At 42.9% G+C, this 18,515-nt stretch overlaps 1 protein-coding gene across 1 annotated transcript in view; it reads right to left on the minus strand.

Moving 5' to 3' along the window:
* Nucleotides 1-18,515, minus strand: part of LOC311139754 (autotaxin-like) — a 52,564-nt gene that overhangs the window by 17,279 nt on the left and 16,770 nt on the right. The window contains exons 12-20 of the mRNA XM_084174696.1: nucleotides 18,379-18,487; nucleotides 9,376-9,504; nucleotides 8,857-8,888; nucleotides 8,543-8,670; nucleotides 6,778-6,865; nucleotides 6,598-6,685; nucleotides 6,251-6,420; nucleotides 2,957-3,002; nucleotides 2,605-2,744 (exon numbers count right to left, since the gene is read on the minus strand). Coding sequence (XP_084030822.1) covers nucleotides 2,605-2,744; nucleotides 2,957-3,002; nucleotides 6,251-6,420; nucleotides 6,598-6,685; nucleotides 6,778-6,865; nucleotides 8,543-8,670; nucleotides 8,857-8,888; nucleotides 9,376-9,504; nucleotides 18,379-18,487 — 930 coding nt within the window. The remainder of the gene's footprint in view (nucleotides 1-2,604; nucleotides 2,745-2,956; nucleotides 3,003-6,250; nucleotides 6,421-6,597; nucleotides 6,686-6,777; nucleotides 6,866-8,542; nucleotides 8,671-8,856; nucleotides 8,889-9,375; nucleotides 9,505-18,378; nucleotides 18,488-18,515) is intronic.

The raw sequence follows: 18,515 nt of genomic DNA on the forward strand, positions 1-18,515 counted from the left end.
ATTAGACCACTGTAGACTGTAGTCACTGACAATACACTAGAGCAGGACTCTCCAACCCTGTTCCTGGAGAGACACCCTCCTGTAGGTTTTAACTCCAACCCTGTTCCTGGAGAGACACCCTCCTGTAGGTTTTAACTCCAACCCTGTTCCTGGAGAGACACCCTCCTGTAGGTTTTAACTCTAACCCTGTTCCTGGAGAGACACCCCCCTGTAGGTTTTAACTCCAACCCTGTTCCTGGAGAGATACAGTGCATTCAGAAAGTATTCAGAATCCTTCCCCTTTTCCACATTTTGTTACGTTACAGCCTTATTCTAAAATTGATTAAATTAATTTTGTTCTTCATCAAACTACACACAATACCCCATAATGAAAAAGCGAAAACAGATTTTTTGAAATGTTTGCAAATGTATTAAAAATAAAATACATACCTTATTTACTTAACCCTAATTGCTCCTGTAAGTCGCTCTGGATAAGAGCGTCTGCTAAATGACCAATTATTTATTTATTTATTTTTATTTAAGTATTCAGACCCTTTGCTATGAGACACAAAATTGAGCTCAGGTGCATCCTGTTTCCACTGATCATCCTTGAGATGTTTCTACAACTTGATTGGAGTCCACCTATGGTAAATTCAATTGATTGGACAGGATTTGGAAAGGCTCACACCTGTCTAAATAAGGTCCCACAGTTGACAGTGCAAAAACCAAGCCATGAGGTCGAAGGAATTGTCCGTAGAGCTCCGAGATAGGATTGTGTCGAGGCACAGATCTGGGGAAGGGTACCAAAAAATGTCTGCAGCATTGAAGGTCCCCAAGAACACAGTGGCCTCCATCATTCTTAAATGGAAGAAGTTTGGAACCACCAAGACTCTTCCTAGAGCTGGCCGCCCGGCCAAAGTGAGCAATTGGGGGAGAAGGGCCTTGGTCAGGGAGGTGACCAAGAACCCGATGGTCACTCTGACAGAGCTCCAGAGTTCCTCTGTGGAGATGGGAGAACCTTCCAGAAGGACAACCATCTCTGCAACACTTTATGGTAGAGTGGCCAGACGGAAGCCACTCCTCAGTAAACAGCACATGACAGCACGCTTGGAGTTTGCCAAAAGGCACCTAAAGACTCTCAAGACCATGAGAAACAAGATTATCTGGTCTGATGAAACCAAGATTGAACTCTTTGGCCTGAACGCCAAGCGTCACGTCTGGAGGAAACCTGGCACTATCCCTACGGTGAAGCATGGTGGTGGCAGCTTCATGCTGTGGGGATGTTTTTCAGCGGCAGGGACTGGAAGACTAGTCAGGATCGAGGGAAAGATTAACAGAGCAAAGTACTGAGAGATCCTTGATGAAAACTTGCTCCAGAGTGCTCAGTACCTCAGACTGGGGCGAAGGTTCACCTTCCAACAGGACAACGACCTTAAGCACACAGCCATGACAATACAGGAGTGGCTTCGGGACAAGTCTCTGAATGTCCTTGAGTTGCCCAGCAAGAGCCCGGACTTGAACCCGATCAAATATCTCTGGAGAGACCTGAAAATAGCTGTGCAGTGAAGCTCTCCATCCAACGTGACAGAGCTTGAGAGGATCTGCAGAGAAGAATGGAAGAAACTCCCCAAATACAGGTGTGCCAAGCTTGTAGCGTCAAACCCAAGAAGACTCCAGGCTGTAATCACTGCCAAAGGTGCTTCAACAAAGTACTGAGTAAAGGGTCTGAATACTTATGTAAATGTGATATCTGTTTTTTATTTGTACGAAATGTTCAAGAATTTCTAAAAACCTGTTTTTGCTTTGTCATTATGTGGTATTGTGTGTAGATTGATGAGGGAAAAAAAACAATTTAATCAATTTTAGAATAAGGCTGTAATGTAACAAAATGTGGAAAAAGTCAAGGGGTCTGAATACTTTCCGAATGCGCTGTACATATTACCTCAATGACCTCGACTAACCGGTGCCCCCCCACATTGACTCAGTACCGGTACCCCCTGTATATCGCCTCACTACTGTTATTATTATTATTATTATTATTATTATTATTATTATTATCATCATCATACTTTAAAAAAATATATTTTCTCTTAACACTTATTTTTCTTAAAACGTCATTGTTGGTTAAGGGCTTGTAAGTAAGCATTTCACGGTAAGGTCTACACCTGTTGTATTCTGCGCATGTGACAAATCAAATTTGATTTGATTGGATTTGAGTGAAAACCTACAGGGCGGTAAGCTCTCCAGGAACAGGATTGGAGTTAAAAACCTACAGGACGGTATCTCTCCAGGAACAGGGTTGGTTTTAAAACCTACAGGACGGTATCTCTCCAGGAACAGGGTTGGTGTTAAAACCTACAGGACGGTTTCTCTCCAGGAACAGGGTTGGAGAGCCCTACTCTAGACTATAATTAGACCACTGTTCAACTTAGTAGTCAACATAAAGTATTGACGATGTATGTACCAGTCCATGGGCTTATCTTGAGAGGATTCTTGAATTAGCTATTTTCCCTTGCATTCAAGTCAAAAGTCAAGTTATAAACTCAAGTGTGCAGTAAATAGCATATAGCTAATATCAACATAAACAATGTATGAAACTTGTAAGCTATGTCCTGTATGACATACCTGTTTGGAGACAGTATAGGACGTCCATAGGGGCATAGAGAGTGATTCACTGTACCCACTGATATAGTCACTGTGGTGTAGAATGCTATATTTAGCACGGAACAGAAGTGCAGGTCGACCATGAGGGAGGTTCTTGCTGTCTGGAGGAGAAGAGGACAACCCCAGAAGCTTGTAACAACACTCTGAAGATGATATTCAATAGTAATATGAGAAATAGGTCACGTTTCAACCCCTATGTAATAACATGTTAATAACAACATTGTTAGTGCAGTAATTACAGATTATTACACAGGTGTTAGCATTACTACTACTCAGGCATAAGACCAACGATATGGACCAGAGAGAGACGTACCATCAACAGCTTGCCTCAGTCTCTGATTAAGCTCTTCCACTTGGTTCTGCAAGAAACAGAGCCACAGTGACTCCAGGTTATAGCCTCTTACAAGGGGGACTTTCAAAGCTCTCTGCCCCCTATTTTTTGAACGTAACTGCAAAAGATTGAAGGTGAAAATCTCTTGCAAGAGATCTATAATCCTTGCAGAAGCAAGACGACTTCACAGACAGAAGTAAGAAGAAGAGGAATCAAACAAACAAGCATGAGAATGAATAGCAGCAGCTATTGATTAGAGACAACAATCAGTCCCAGACAAGCATGAGAATGAATAGCAGTAGCTATTGATTAGAGACAACAATCAGTCCCAGACACAGAAACCAGTTTAACACATTAAATTACAACATGGAGTAATGCCTAGTGCAACAGATATCAGTCAGATCATAGGTCAAACACACATGTAGTCTATTTCTTGATATGCAGAAATCAATCTGATTTATTTTATTGAAGCATATACAGTGGGGGAAAAAATTATTTAGTCAAATCAAATCATTTTTTTTGGGCCACACGCGCCGAATACAACAGGTGCAGACATTACAGTGAAATGCTTACTTACAGCCCTTAACCAACAGTGCATTTCTTTTTAACAAAAAAGTAAACATAAAACAACAACAAAAAAAGTGTTGAGAAAAAAAAGAGCAGAAGTAAAATAAAATAACAGTAGGGAGGCTATATATACAGGGGGGTACCGGTGCAGAGTCAATGTGCGGGGGCACCAGCTAGTTGAGGTAGTTGAAGTAATATGTACATGTGGGTAGAGTTAAAGTGACTATGCATAAATAATTAACAGAGTAGCAGCAGCGTAAAAGGATGGGGTGGGGGGGCAGTGCAAATAGTCCGGGTAGCCATGATTAGCTGTTCAGGAGTCTTATGGCTTGGGGGTAGAAGCTGTTGAGTCTTTTGGACCTAGACTTGGCACTCCGGTACCGCTTGCCGTGCGGTAGCAGAGAGAACAGTCTATGACTAGGGTGGCTGGAGTATTTGACAATTTTGAGGGCCTTCCTCTGACACCGCCTGGTATAGAGGTCCTGGATGGCAGGAAGCTTGGCCCCAGTGATGTACTGGGCCGTACGCACTACCCTCTGTCAGCCACCAATTGTGCAAGTTCTCCCACTTAAAAAGATGAGAGAGGCCTGTAATTTTCATCATAGGTACACGTCAACTATGACAGACAAAATGAGAAAAAAAAATCCAGAAAATCACATTGTAGGATTTTTAATGAATTTATTTGCAAATGATGGTGGAAAATAAGTATTTGGTCAATAACAAAAGTTTCTCAATACTTTGTTATATACCCTTTGTTGGCAATGATACAGGTCAAACGTTTTCTGTAAGTCTTCACAAGGTTTTCACACACTGTTGCTGGTATTTTGGCCCATTCCTCCATGCAGATCTCCTCTAGAGCAGTGATGTTTTGGGGCTGTCGCTGGGCAACACAGACTTTCAACTCCCTCCAAAGATTTTCTATGGGGTTGAGATCTGGAGACTGGCTAGGCCACTCCAGGACCTTGAAATGCTTCTTACGAAGCCACTCCTTCGTTGCTCCTTTACATGGATCAGACGTCCTGGTCCCTTTGCAGAAAAACAGCCCCAAAGCATGATGTTTCCACCCCCATGCTTCACAGTAGGTATGGTGTTCTTTGTATGCAACTCAGCATTCTTTGTCCTCCAAACACGATAAGTTGAGTTTTTACCAAAAAGTTCTATTTTGGTTTCATCTGACCATATGACATTCTCCCAATCCTCTTCTGGATCATCCAAATGCACTCTAGCAAACTTCAGACAGGCCTGGACATGTACTGGCTTAAGCAGGGGGACACATCTGGCACTGCAGGATTTGAGTCCCTGGCGGCGTAGTGTGTTACTGATGATAGGCTTTGTTACTTTGATCCCAGCTCTCTGCAGGTCATTCACTAGGTCCCCCCGTGTGGTTCTGGGATTTTTGCTCACCGTTCTTGTGATCATTTTGACCCCACGGGGTGAGATCTTGCGTGGAGCCCCAGATCGAGGGAGATTATCAGTGGTCTTGTATGTCTTCCATTTCCTAATAATTGCTCCCACAGTTGATTTCTTCAAACCAAGCTGCTTACCTATTGCAGATTCAGTCTTCCCAGCCTGGTGCAGGTCTACAATTTTGTTTCTGGTGTCCTTTGACAGCTCTTTGGTCTTGGCCATAGTGGAGTTTGGAGTGTGACTGTTTGAGGTTGTGGACAGGTGTCTTTTATACTGATAACAAGTTCAAACAGGTGCCATTAATACAGGTAATGAGTGGAGGACAGAGGAGCCTCTTAAAGAAGAAGTTACAGGTCTGTGAGAGCCAGAAATCTTGCTTGTTTGTAGGTGACCAAATAATTATTTTCCACCATAATTGCAAATAAATTCATTAAAAATCCTACAATGTGATTTTCTGGATTTTTCTTTCCCCAATTTGTCTGTCATAGTTGACGTGTACCTATGATGAAAATTACAGGCCTCTCTCATCTTTTTAAGTGGGAGAACTTGCACAATTGGTGGCTGACTAAATACTTTTTCCCCCCACTGTATCAAGTTGATATAAAATCAAAAGCCTCAATATCCGTCGGTCTACGGCTGTGAAAGCCATATAAATACATTCTCATTCTAGTTCTGTGGTGAGAGCAATAGAGATACATACAATATCTACATTATCTATCTCTACAGTGATACAGTATCTATATCTACAGTGATACAGTATCTATCTCTATTGTGATACAGTATCTATCTCTATAGTGATACAGTAACTATCTCTACAGTGATACAGTATCTATCTCTACAGTGATACAGTATCTATCTCTACAGTGATACAGTATATAACTATAGTGATACAGTATCTATCTCTACAGTGATACAGTATCTATCTCTACAGTGATACAGTATCTATCTCTACAGTGATACAGTATCTATCTCTACAGTGATACAGTATCTATCTCTACAGTGATACAGTATCTATCTCTACAGTGATACAGTATATAACTATAGTGATACAGTATCTATCTCTACAGTGATACAGTATATAACTACAGTGATACAGTATCTATCTCTACAGTGATACAGTATCTATCTCTACAGTGATACAGTATCTATCTCTACAGTGATACAGTATCTATCTCTACAGTGATACAGTATCTATCTCTACAGTGATACAGTATCTATCTCTACAGTGATACAGTATCTATCTCTATAGTGATACAGTATCTATCTCTATGGCTATAAGAGCTGTGGTGTTCTGTAGCTGACCTTGTCATCACAGCTGCAGCCTAAGTCATCGGTCAGAGTAATGATGGGACCTGAGGGAGTGGGTCTAGACACCTCCTCTGGCATTGTGGGTTTGTGGACCGGGCTTTTCAACAGGTGGTTCAGACTGCCATGAGTCCCGTTGTTAGGGGCAGGCTTCAGGCCAAGCAGATCTGTTCCATGAAAACGGACAATAAAGTATTTTATCGTATCATATCACATTGTACGACTACAGTAAAGATCTCAAGTCAATTCAATGCAACTTCACTGTCCATAACGTCTGAGTATGGGGTGACGAATGCTGTGCCTCCCTCAAGTAAAAAAAAGTATACATGGAAAAGATGCCTTACCACACATGACATTGTAAAGTTCAATGTTTTCAAAAACTGGCACTTTGGTCTTGAATTTAAACATAGGTCCATATCCCAAGAAAATTGTCTAAAGAACAAGAACAGGATAAGTTCATGATTAATAATTAATTGTTATAAATCACTTGTTGATAAATCAAGATGAGGATAAAACTAGCATACCTGCATGCTGTTTATCTTGTTGTCATAACCGTGATCTCCTGCAAAACCACATTTCCCAGGGTGCCTCTTTCCTCCTTCTGGATACTTCCTGTGACAGACAGCGTTATGCATTCATAAAAAAAAAAAAAAGGCTTTGAAGTTACATGAAGACAAGCAACCATGATGCAAAAAAGAACTTTTACAACATCAGACAGTTGAAGGTTTAAATAATTTGAACTATCTACATTTCCTCACCGAGGATGAAGACAATGTGCAGCCTAGATAAACATTCAAGGAAATTGTGTCTGATTTTCATAACATTGATTTGATTACAACCAGACCACACAGATACAGCCCTACATCACACAGTAACACACTGAAATCCTTATAGACCCAAGTTAAAGGATTCAGTTCGGCCAAAGGCCAACCCCACACCACCACATTCCCCTCAAAAGCCCTGTAATTGAAAATACAGACACTTTTTTATTAAGCGTGCATTAAGCACTACAGTCAGTGGTGTCTGTGTAAGGGAAAATCACCAACGGCAGGGAAAACGGCTAACAAATATTGCACTTCATTTGGGTATTTAATTTAAAAGACTGTTTTACTCTGCTAGCTAGCTGCAAAGCTGCAGGAGGGTAGGAATGTCTCACTCAGAAAGCATTAAGTTCACAACTCATGGTGCCAGCGATTAAACGAGTCTATATCTTAGCAGGCAGGAGGAGGGATCTCAAAGAGCTCTTTCATTTAGCTCTGTGGCGTGCCAACTCAAAGAGGGTGACATCCCCATGGAGCAGGCTTATTCTTAACCATCCCTCTCCTCTCCGTCCCTCTCCGTCTTTCAACCATTGATTTGTTTTCAGTTGTTGTCCGCGACAGACAGACAGACAGACAGACAGACAGACAGACAGACAGACATTACCTCATGGGTTTACACTAGGAGTGAGAACCTTCCACTGGGTCTGACCAACACTGGGACTGATGATGACAAACATACAGAGTCTGTCCAGGTATAGGACACCGCCAATAGGACACCGCCAATAGGACACCACCAATAGGACACCGCCAATAGGACACCGCCAATAGGACACCACCAATAGGACACCGCCAATAGGACACCGCCAATAGGACACCACCAATAGGACACCGCCAATAGGACACCGCCAATAGGACACCACCAATAGGACACCACCAATAGGACACCGCCAATAGGACACCACCAATAGGACACCACCAATAGGACACCGCCAATAGGACACCGCCAATAGGACACCACCAATAGGACACCACCAATAGGACACCACCAATAGGACACCGCCAATAGGACACCGCCAATAGGACACCACCAATAGGACACCGCCAATAGGACACCGCCAATAGGACACCACCAATAGGACACCACCAATAGGACACCACCAATAGGACACCCCAATAGGACACCGCCAATAGGACACCGCCAATAGGACACCGCCAATAGGACACACCAATAGGACACCGCCAATAGGACACCGCCAATAGGACACCGCCAATAGGACACACCAATAGGACACCGCCAATAGGACACCACCAATAGGACACACCAATAGAACACCGCCAATAGGACACCCCAATAGGACACCGCCAATAGGACACCGCCAATAGGACACCGCCAATAGGACAGAGAGAGAGAGGGAGAGAAGAGGAGAGGAGAGGAGAGGAGAGAGAGGGAGAGAGAGAGAGAGAGAGAGAGAGGAGAGAGGGAGAGAGAGGAGAGGGAGAGAGAGAGAGAGAGAGAGAGGGGTATAACCTTGCGATGTGCCACTTTCTCTCCACTAACAGATGGATATCCTCTATTCTCCTGTTGTTGGTGTAGTGAAGGCGCTTGGGGAGATGCTGCTTCAGATAGGGCTTGAAGTGCTGGTCCGTTTTTTTACACTGAGGGAGCAGAAGAACATGATTCCAGGTGCTCAGTAGTAGAACTCTGTCACCACTATTTCATCAACTATCATTCAGGATTTTTCACCTTAACCTTCTGACACGACAACACAGATATGAATATTGGTCAGAACAATGACTTAGAGAAGACAATGTGCATGGAAATACAATGTGTATAATACTCACCGTAAGATTTGCAACAACCGATTTTGCATCATCTGAAAAAAGACAAAGTGTTCTAATTTACTGTCGACTGTTAGGAAATGTGCCTCGTTCGACTGTACTGAGGACGGAGTTTATAACTGGATCAGTAGGGACACATCAACCTAGTCTGGGGAGGAGGCGTGCTCTTCAGAGCAGAAAGATACACGGTAAAGTTATGTTATTGTTGCCTTGCCTGACCTGGCCATGTGACCCAGTCCAAGGATCAGGCCAGGGTCACTGAGATACAGTACTCTGTCTTTCACTGCAGACTTTCCAGTAACTGGAGGAATTGGTCTGCCTGTCTAAATGCAGCCTATGAGGACCACAATGGAAATAGGACTCTGAATTTAGTTGGGAATTTGTAGTTGGTTAGTTGGGTAATCCTCAATGATTTTATTAATGCGTGTTCTTCAAAACAGTATTGTGTTTTTAAATGGTCAGTCAATCAATCTATCAATCAATCAATCAATACACCATTCAAACAAACAAACCAACGCTCACATTTGGGGTTGTTGGGGTACCTGGAGCGGATCCTGCCCAGGGAGCCGGGGATCAGGATGATGTCATCAACAGTGGACGGCATGTATGAGCTGAGGAACTCTGTCCTGTCACAGTGAGCCTCCTCCATACCTGAGGAACACATGTTCAGAACAGACTTTAAATCACTCCAGAACGAAGAAGAAGAAGAAGGTGACTTGATTGTCCATAGTCAGAAAGAAATGGACGTTGTCTAGAGCACGTGTCAAACTCATTCCGTGGAGGACCGAGTGTCTGAGGGTTTTTCGGTCCTGCCTTGTACTTGATTGATGAATTGAGGTCACTAATTAGTAAAGAACTCCCCTCACCTGGTTGTCTAGGTCTTTAATTGAAAGGAAAAAACACTCGGCCCTCCATGGAATGAGTTTGACACCCCTGGTCTAGAGGTCAGCAGAGGATTGATCTATTTATCCCTCTCCCGCCCATAGCATTTTATATATCACACGTGCCCACACCCGCTGGCTTTCTGTCCGACCCCCAACCCGCTAACGCAAGAACTGGTCCCGAACCCAACCGCAGTCCTGCAATGTTATTCTAGGCGTATGTGACAAACACAGCTCACTTGTCAGCCAAAGCAAAGCAGAAAGAAAACCATTTCCAAATCAGCTGTGGGACAACAAAAAATATTTTCATCCTAAAGCTGTCTGTCTGACTGACTGCCCGCTCCCAACAGCTGCATGAACAAGGCCGACCGGGCCGCGATGATCTCCGTCAGGACCTGCAGCTCCTGCAGGATGCCCTCTACACCAGGCTTCTACATTATCCCAACCCTCCGAAACACAGAGTTAGAACAGGTTTCATATTGGGGAAAGGTTGAGTAGTATTGATTAAAAAACACAGCTGGTAGAGTTGGTGTGTATGGAGGAGGCATAGTTATGGTGTGTATTGAGGAGGCATAGTTATGGTGTGTATAGAGTAGGTAGAGTTGGTGTGTGTAGAGTAGGTAGAGTTGGTGTGTATAGAGTAGGTAGAGTTGGTGTGTATAGAGTAGGTAGTGTTGGTGTGTATAGAGTAGGTAGAGTTGGTGTGTATAGAGTAGGTAGAGTTATGGTGTGTATAGAGGAGGCATAGTTATGGTGTGTATTGAGGAGGCATAGTTATGGTGTGTATAGAGGAGGCATAGTTATGGTGTGTATAGAGGAGGCATAGTTATGGTGTGTATTGAGGAGGCATAGTTATGGTGTGTATTGAGGAGGCATAGTTATGGTGTGTATTGAGGAGGCATAGTTATGGTGTGTATAGAGGAGGCATAGTTATGGTGTGTATTGAGGAGGCATAGTTATGGTGTGTATTGAGGAGGCATAGTTATGGTGTGTATTGAGGAGGCATAGTTATGGTGTGTATTGAGGAGGCATAGTTATGGTGTGTATTGAGGAGGCATAGTTATGGTGTGTATTGAGGAGGCATAGTTATGGTGTGTATTGAGGAGGCATAGTTATGGTGTGTATTGAGGAGGCATAGTTATGGTGTGTATTGAGGAGGCATAGTTATGGTGTGTATAGAGGAGGCATAGTTATGGTGTGTATAGAGGAGGCATAGTTATGGTGTGTATAGAGGAGGCATAGTTATGGTGTGTATAGAGGAGGCATAGTTATGGTGTGTATAGAGGAGGCATAGTTATGGTGTGTATAGAGGAGGCATAGTTATGGTGTGTATAGAGTAGGTAGAGTTGGTGTGTATAGAGTAGGTAGTGTTGGTGTGTATAGAGTAGGTAGAGTTATGGTGTGTATAGAGGAGGTAGTGTTGGTGTGTATAGAGGAGGCATAGTTATGGTGTGTATAGAGGAGGCATAGTTATGGTGTGTATAGAGGAGGCATAGTTATGGTGTGTATAGAGGAGGCATAGTTATGGTGTGTATAGAGGAGGCATAGTTATGGTGTGTATTGAGGAGGCATAGTTATGGTGTGTATTGAGGAGGCATAGTTATGGTGTGTATAGAGGAGGCATAGTTATGGTGTGTATAGAGGAGGCATAGTTATGGTGTGTATTGAGGAGGCATAGTTATGGTGTGTATTGAGGAGGCATAGTTATGGTGTGTATAGAGGAGGCATAGTTATGGTGTGTATAGAGGAGGCATAGTTATGGTGTGTATAGAGGAGGCATAGTTATGGTGTGTATAGAGGAGGCATAGTTATGGTGTGTATAGAGTAGGTAGAGTTGGTGTGTATAGAGTAGGTAGTGTTGGTGTGTATAGAGTAGGTAGAGTTATGGTGTGTATAGAGGAGGCATAGTTATGGTGTGTATTGAGGAGGCATAGTTATGGTGTGTATAGAGGAGGCATAGTTATGGTGTGTATAGAGGAGGCATAGTTATGGTGTGTATAGAGGAGGCATAGTTATGGTGTGTATAGAGGAGGCATAGTTATGGTGTGTATAGAGTAGGTAGAGTTGGTGTGTATAGAGTAGGTAGTGTTGGTGTGTATAGAGTAGGTAGAGTTATGGTGTGTATAGAGGAGGCATAGTTATGGTGTGTATTGAGGAGGCATAGTTATGGTGTGTATTGAGGAGGCATAGTTATGGTGTGTATTGAGGAGGCATAGTTATGGTGTGTATTGAGGAGGCATAGTTATGGTGTGTATAGAGGAGGCATAGTTATGGTGTGTATAGAGGAGGCATAGTTATGGTGTGTATAGAGGAGGCATAGTTATGGTGTGTATAGAGGAGGCATAGTTATGGTGTGTATTGAGGAGGCATAGTTATGGTGTGTATTGAGGAGGCATAGTTATGGTGTGTATAGAGGAGGCATAGTTATGGTGTGTATAGAGGAGGCATAGTTATGGTGTGTATAGAGGAGGCATAGTTATGGTGTGTATTGAGGAGGCATAGTTATGGTGTGTATTGAGGAGGCATAGTTATGGTGTGTATTGAGAAGGTAGAGTTGGTGTGTATTGAGTAGGTAGAGTTGGTGTGTGTAGAGTAGGTAGAGTTGGTGTGTGTAGAGTAGGTAGAGTTGGTGTGTATAGAGTAGGTAGAGTTGGTGTGTATAGAGTAGGTAGAGTTGGTGTGTATAGAGTAGGTAGAGTTGGTGTGTATAGAGTAGGTAGAGTTGGTGTGTATAGAGTAGGTAGAGTTGGTGTGTTGAGTAGGTAGAGTTGGTGTGTATAGAGTAGGTAGAGTTGGTGTGTATAGAGTAGGTAGAGTTGGTGTGTATAGAGTAGGTAGAGTTGGTGTGTATAGAGTAGGTAGAGTTGGTGTGTGTAGAGTAGGTAGTGTTGGTGTGTATAGAGTAGGTAGTGTTGGTGTGTATAGAGTAGGTAGAGTTGGTGTGTATAGAGTAGGTAGAGTTGGTGTGTATAGAGTAGGTAGAGTTGGTGTGTATAGAGTAGGTAGAGTTGGTGTGTATAGAGTAGGTAGAGTTGGTGTGTATAGAGTAGGTAGAGTTGGTGTGTATAGAGTAGGTAGAGTTGGTGTGTATAGAGTAGGTAGAGTTGGTGTGTATAGAGTAGGTAGAGTTGGTGTGTATAGAGTAGGTAGAGTTGGTGTGTATAGAGTAGGTAGAGTTGGTGTGTATAGAGTAGGTAGAGTTGGTGTGTATAGAGTAGGTAGAGTTGGTGTGTATAGAGTAGGTAGAGTTGGTGTGTATAGAGTAGGTAGAGTTGGTGTGTATAGAGTAGGTAGAGTTGGTGTGTATAGAGTAGGTAGAGTTGGTGTGTATAGAGTAGGTAGTGTTGGTGTGTATAGAGTAGGTAGAGTTGGTGTGTATAGAGTAGGTAGAGTTGGTGTGTATAGAGTAGGTAGAGTTGGTGTGTATAGAGTAGGTAGAGTTGGTGTGTATAGAGTAGGTAGTGTTGGTGTGTTGAGAAGGTAGAGTTGGTGTGTATAGAGTAGGTAGAGTTGGTGTGTATAGAGTAGGTAGAGTTGGTGTGTATAGAGTAGGTAGAGTTGGTGTGTATAGAGTAGGTAGAGTTGGTGTGTATAGAGAAGGTAGAGTTGGTGTGTATAGAGTAGGTAGAGTTGGTGTGTGTTGAGTAGGTAGAGTTGGTGTGTATAGAGTAGGTAGAGTTGGTGTGTTGAGTAGGTAGAGTTGGTGTGTATAGAGTAGGTAGAGTTGGTGTGTATAGAGTAGGTAGAGTTGGTGTGTTGAGTAGGTAGAGTTGGTGTGTATAGAGTAGGTAGAGTTGGTGTGTTGAGTAGGTAGAGTTGGTGTGTTGAGTAGGTAGAGTTGGTGTGTTGAGTAGGTAGAGTTGGTGTGTATAGAGTAGGTAGAGTTGGTGTGTTGAGTAGGTAGAGTTGGTGTGTATAGAGTAGGTAGAGTTGGTGTGTATAGAGTAGGTAGAGTTGGTGTGTATAGAGTAGGTAGAGTTGGTGTGTATAGAGTAGGTAGTGTTGGTGTGTATAGAGTAGGTAGAGTTGGTGTGTATAGAGTAGGTAGAGTTGGTGTGTATAGAGTAGGTAGAGTTGGTGTGTATAGAGTAGGTAGAGTTGGTGTGTATAGAGTAGGTAGTGTTGGTGTGTTGAGAAGGTAGAGTTGGTGTGTATAGAGTAGGTAGAGTTGGTGTGTATAGAGTAGGTAGAGTTGGTGTGTATAGAGTAGGTAGAGTTGGTGTGTATAGAGTAGGTAGAGTTGGTGTGTATAGAGTAGATAGAGTTGGTGTGTATAGAGTAGGTAGAGTTGGTGTGTATAGAGTAGGTAGAGTTTGGTGTGTATAGAGTAGGTAGAGTTGGTGTGTATAGAGTAGGTAGTGTTGGTGTGTATAGAGTAGGTAGAGTTGGTGTGTATAGAGTAGGTAGAGTTGGTGTGTTGAGTAGGTAGAGTTGGTGTGTATAGAGTAGGTAGAGTTGGTGTGTTGAGTAGGTAGAGTTGGTGTGTTGAGTAGGTAGAGTTGGTGTGTTGAGTAGGTAGAGTTGGTGTGTATAGAGTAGGTAGAGTTGGTGTGTTGAGTAGGTAGAGTTGGTGTGTATAGAGTAGGTAGAGTTGGTGTGTTGAGTAGGTAGAGTTGGTGTGTATAGAGTAGGTAGAGTTGGTGTGTATAGAGTATGTAGAGTTGGTGTGTATAGAGTAGGTAGAGTTGGTGTGTATAGATTAGGTAGTGTTGGTGTGTATAGAGTAGGTAGAGTTGGTGTGTATAGAGTAGGTAGAGTTGGTGTGTATAGAGTAGGTAGAGTTGGTGTGTATAGAGTAGGTAGAGTTGGTGTGTGTTGAGTAGGTAGAGTTGGTGTGTATAGAGTAGGTAGAGTTGGTGTGTTGAGTAGGTAGAGTTGGTGTGTATAGAGTAGGTAGAGTTGGTGTGTATAGAGTAGGTAGAGTTGGTGTGTATAGAGTAGGTAGAGTTGGTGTGTATAGAGTAGGTAGAGTTGGTGTGTTGAGTAGGTAGAGTTGGTGTGTATAGAGTAGGTAGAGTTGGTGTGTTGAGTAGGTAGAGTTGGTGTGTATAGAGTAGGTAGAGTTGGTGTGTTGAGTAGGTAGAGTTGGTGTGTTGAGTAGGTAGAGTTGGTGTGTATAGAGTAGGTAGAGTTGGTGTGTTGAGTAGGTAGAGTTGGTGTGTATAGAGTAGGTAGAGTTGGTGTGTTGAGTAGGTAGAGTTGGTGTGTATAGAGTAGGTAGAGTTGGTGTGTATAGAGTAGGTAGAGTTGGTGTGTATAGATTAGGTAGTGTTGGTGTGTATAGAGTAGGTAGAGTTGGTGTGTATAGAGTAGGTAGAGTTGGTGTGTATAGAGGAGGTAGAGTTGGTGTGTGTTGAGTAGGTAGAGTTGGTGTGTATAGAGTAGGTAGAGTTGGTGTGTATAGAGTAGGTAGAGTTGGTGTGTATTGAGTAGGTAGAGTTGGTGTGTATAGAGTAGGTAGAGTTGGTGTGTATAGAGTAGGTAGAGTTGGTGTGTATAGAGGAGGTAGAGTTGGTGTGTATAGAGTAGGTAGAGTTGGTGTGCATAGAGTAGGTAGAGTTGGTGTGTATAGAGTAGGTAGAGTTGGTGTGTTGAGTAGGTAGAGTTGGTGTGTATAGAGTAGGTAGAGTTGGTGTGTATAGAGTAGGTAGAGTTGGTGTGTATAGAGTAGGTAGAGTTGGTGTGTATAGAGTAGGTAGAGTTGGTGTGTTGAGTAGGTAGAGTTGGTGTGTTGAGTAGGTAGAGTTGGTGTGTATAGAGTAGGTAGAGTTGGTGTGCATAGAGTAGGTAGAGTTGGTGTGTATAGAGTAGGTAGAGTTGGTGTGTTGAGTAGGTAGAGTTGGTGTGTATAGAGTAGGTAGAGTTGGTGTGTTGAGTAGGTAGAGTTGGTGTGTATAGAGTAGGTAGAGTTGGTGTGTTGAGTAGGTAGAGTTGGTGTGTTGAGTAGGTAGAGTTGGTGTGTATAGAGTAGGTAGAGTTGGTGTGTTGAGTAGGTAGAGTTGGTGTGTATAGAGTAGGTAGAGTTGGTGTGTTGAGTAGGTAGAGTTGGTGTGTATAGAGTAGGTAGAGTTGGTGTGTATAGAGTAGGTAGAGTTGGTGTGTATAGAGTAGGTAGAGTTGGTGTGTATAGATTAGGTAGTGTTGGTGTGTATAGAGTAGGTAGAGTTGGTGTGTATAGAGTAGGTAGAGTTGGTGTGTATAGAGTAGGTAGAGTTGGTGTGTATAGAGTAGGTAGAGTTGGTGTGTATAGAGTAGGTAGAGTTGGTGTGTATAGAGGAGGTAAAGTTGGTGTGTGTTGAGTAGGTAGAGTTGGTGTGTATAGAGTAGGTAGAGTTGGTGTGTATAGAGTAGGTAGAGTTGGTGTGTATAGAGGAGGTAGAGTTGGTGTGTGTTGAGTAGGTAGAGTTGGTGTGTATAGAGTAGGTAGAGTTGGTGTGTATAGAGTAGGTAGAGTTGGTGTGTATTGAGTAGGTAGAGTTGGTGTGTATAGAGTAGGTAGAGTTGGTGTGTATAGAGTAGGTAGAGTTGGTGTGTATAGAGGAGGTAGAGTTGGTGTGTGTTGAGTAGGTAGAGTTGGTGTGTATAGAGTAGGTAGTGTTGGTGTGTATAGAGTAGGTAGAGTTGGTGTGTATAGAGTAGGTAGAGTTGGTGTGTATAGAGTAGGTAGAGTTGGTGTGTATAGAGTAGGTAGAGTTGGTGTATAGAGTAGGTAGAGTTGGTGTGTATAGAGTAGGTAGAGTTGGTGTGTATAGAGTAGGTAGAGTTGGTGTGTATAGAGTAGGTAGTGTTGGTGTGTATAGAGTAGGTAGAGTTGGTGTGTATAGAGTAGGTAGAGTTGGTGTGTATAGAGTAGGTAGAGTTGGTGTGTATAGAGTAGGTAGAGTTGGTGTGTATAGAGTAGGTAGAGTTGGTGTGTATAGAGTAGGTAGAGTTGGTGTGTATAGAGTAGGTAGAGTTGGTGTGTATAGAGTAGGTAGAGTTGGTGTGTATAGAGTAGGTAGAGTTGGTGTGTATAGAGTAGGTAGAGTTGGTGTGTATAGAGTAGGTAGAGTTGGTGTGTATAGAGTAGGTAGAGTTGGTGTGTATAGAGTAGGTAGAGTTGGTGTGTATAGAGTAGGTAGAGTTGGTGTGTGTAGAGTAGGTAGTGTTGGTGTGTATAGAGTAGGTAGAGTTGGTGTGTATAGAGTAGGTAGAGTTGGTGTGTGTAGAGTAGGTAGTGTTGGTGTGTATAGAGTAGGTAGAGTTGGTGTATATAGAGTAGGTAGAGTTGGTGTGTGTAGAGTAGGTAGTGTTGGTGTGTATAGAGTAGGTAGAGTTGGTGTGTATAGAGTAGGTAGAGTTGGTGTGTGTAGAGTAGGTAGTGTTGGTGTGTATAGAGTAGGTAGAGTTGGTGTGTATAGAGTAGGTAGAGTTGGTGTGTATAGAGTAGGTAGAGTTGGTGTGTATAGAGTAGGTAGGGTTGGTGTGTATAGAGTAGATAGAGTTGGTGTGTTGAGAAGGTAGAGTTGGTGTGTATAGAGTAGGTAGAGTTGGTGTGTATAGAGTAGGTAGAGTTGGTGTGTATAGAGTAGGTAGAGTAGGTGTGTATAGAGTAGGTAGAGTTGGTGTGTATTGAGTAGGTAGAGTTGGTGTGTATAGAGTAGGTAGAGTTGGTGTGTATAGAGTAGGTAGAGTTGGTGTGTATAGAGTAGGTAGAGTTGGTGTGTATAGAGTAGGTAGAGTTGGTGTGTGTATAGAGTAGGTAGAGTTGGTGTGTTGAGTAGGTAGAGTAGGTGTGTATAGAGTAGGTAGAGTTGGTGTGTATAGAGCAGGTAGAGTTGGTGTGTATAGAGTAGGTAGAGTTGGTGTGTATAGAGAAGGTAGAGTTGGTGTGTATAGAGTAGGTAGAGTAGGTGTGTATAGAGTAGGTAGAGTTGGTGTGTATAGAGTAGGTAGAGTTGGTGTGTATAGAGTAGGTAGAGTTGGTGTGTATAGAGTAGGTAGAGTTGGTGTGTTGAGTAGGTAGAGTAGGTGTGTATAGAGTAGGTAGAGTTGGTGTGTATAGAGTAGGTAGAGTTGGTGTGTATAGAGTAGGTAGAGTTGGTGTGTATAGAGAAGGTAGAGTTGGTGTGTATAGAGTAGGTAGAGTTGGTGTGTATAGAGTAGGTAGAGTTGGTGTGTATAGAGTAGGTAGAGTAGGTGTGTATAGAGTAGGTAGAGTTGGTGTGTATAGAGTAGGTAGAGTTGGTGTATAGAGTAGGTAGAGTTGGTGTGTATAGAGTAGGTAGAGTTGGTGTATAGAGTAGGTAGAGTTGGTGTGTATAGAGTAGGTAGAGTTGGTGTGTATAGAGTAGGTAGAGTTGGTGTGTATAGAGTAGGTAGAGTTGGTGTGTATAGAGTAGGTAGAGTTGGTGTGTATAGAGTAGGTAGAGTTGGTGTGTATAGAGTAGGTAGAGTTGGTGTGTATAGAGTAGGTAGAGTTGGTGTGTATAGAGTAGGTAGAGATGGTGTGTATAGAGTAGGTTGAGTTGGTGTGTATAGAGTAGGTAGAGTTGGTGTGTATAGAGTAGGTAGTGTTGGTGTGTATAGAGTAGGTAGTGTTGGTGTGTTGAGTAGGTAGAGTTGGTGTGTGTTGAGAAGGTGCACGGCGGTTGTGCAGCAGTACCGTGATCTCCCACCATGATGATGTTGACACATCGGTGGAGTTTCATCTGTTTCAGGCCGTCCATCAGCTGACCAACGATCTTATCAATCTCCTTCAGAGGGTTGTTCAGCTGCAGCACAGAATATACACTGATCAAT

This window comes from Coregonus lavaretus (assembly GCF_964263955.1).
Source record: "Coregonus lavaretus genome assembly, chromosome: 13".
Classification (NCBI taxonomy): Eukaryota; Metazoa; Chordata; class Actinopteri; order Salmoniformes; family Salmonidae; genus Coregonus; species Coregonus lavaretus.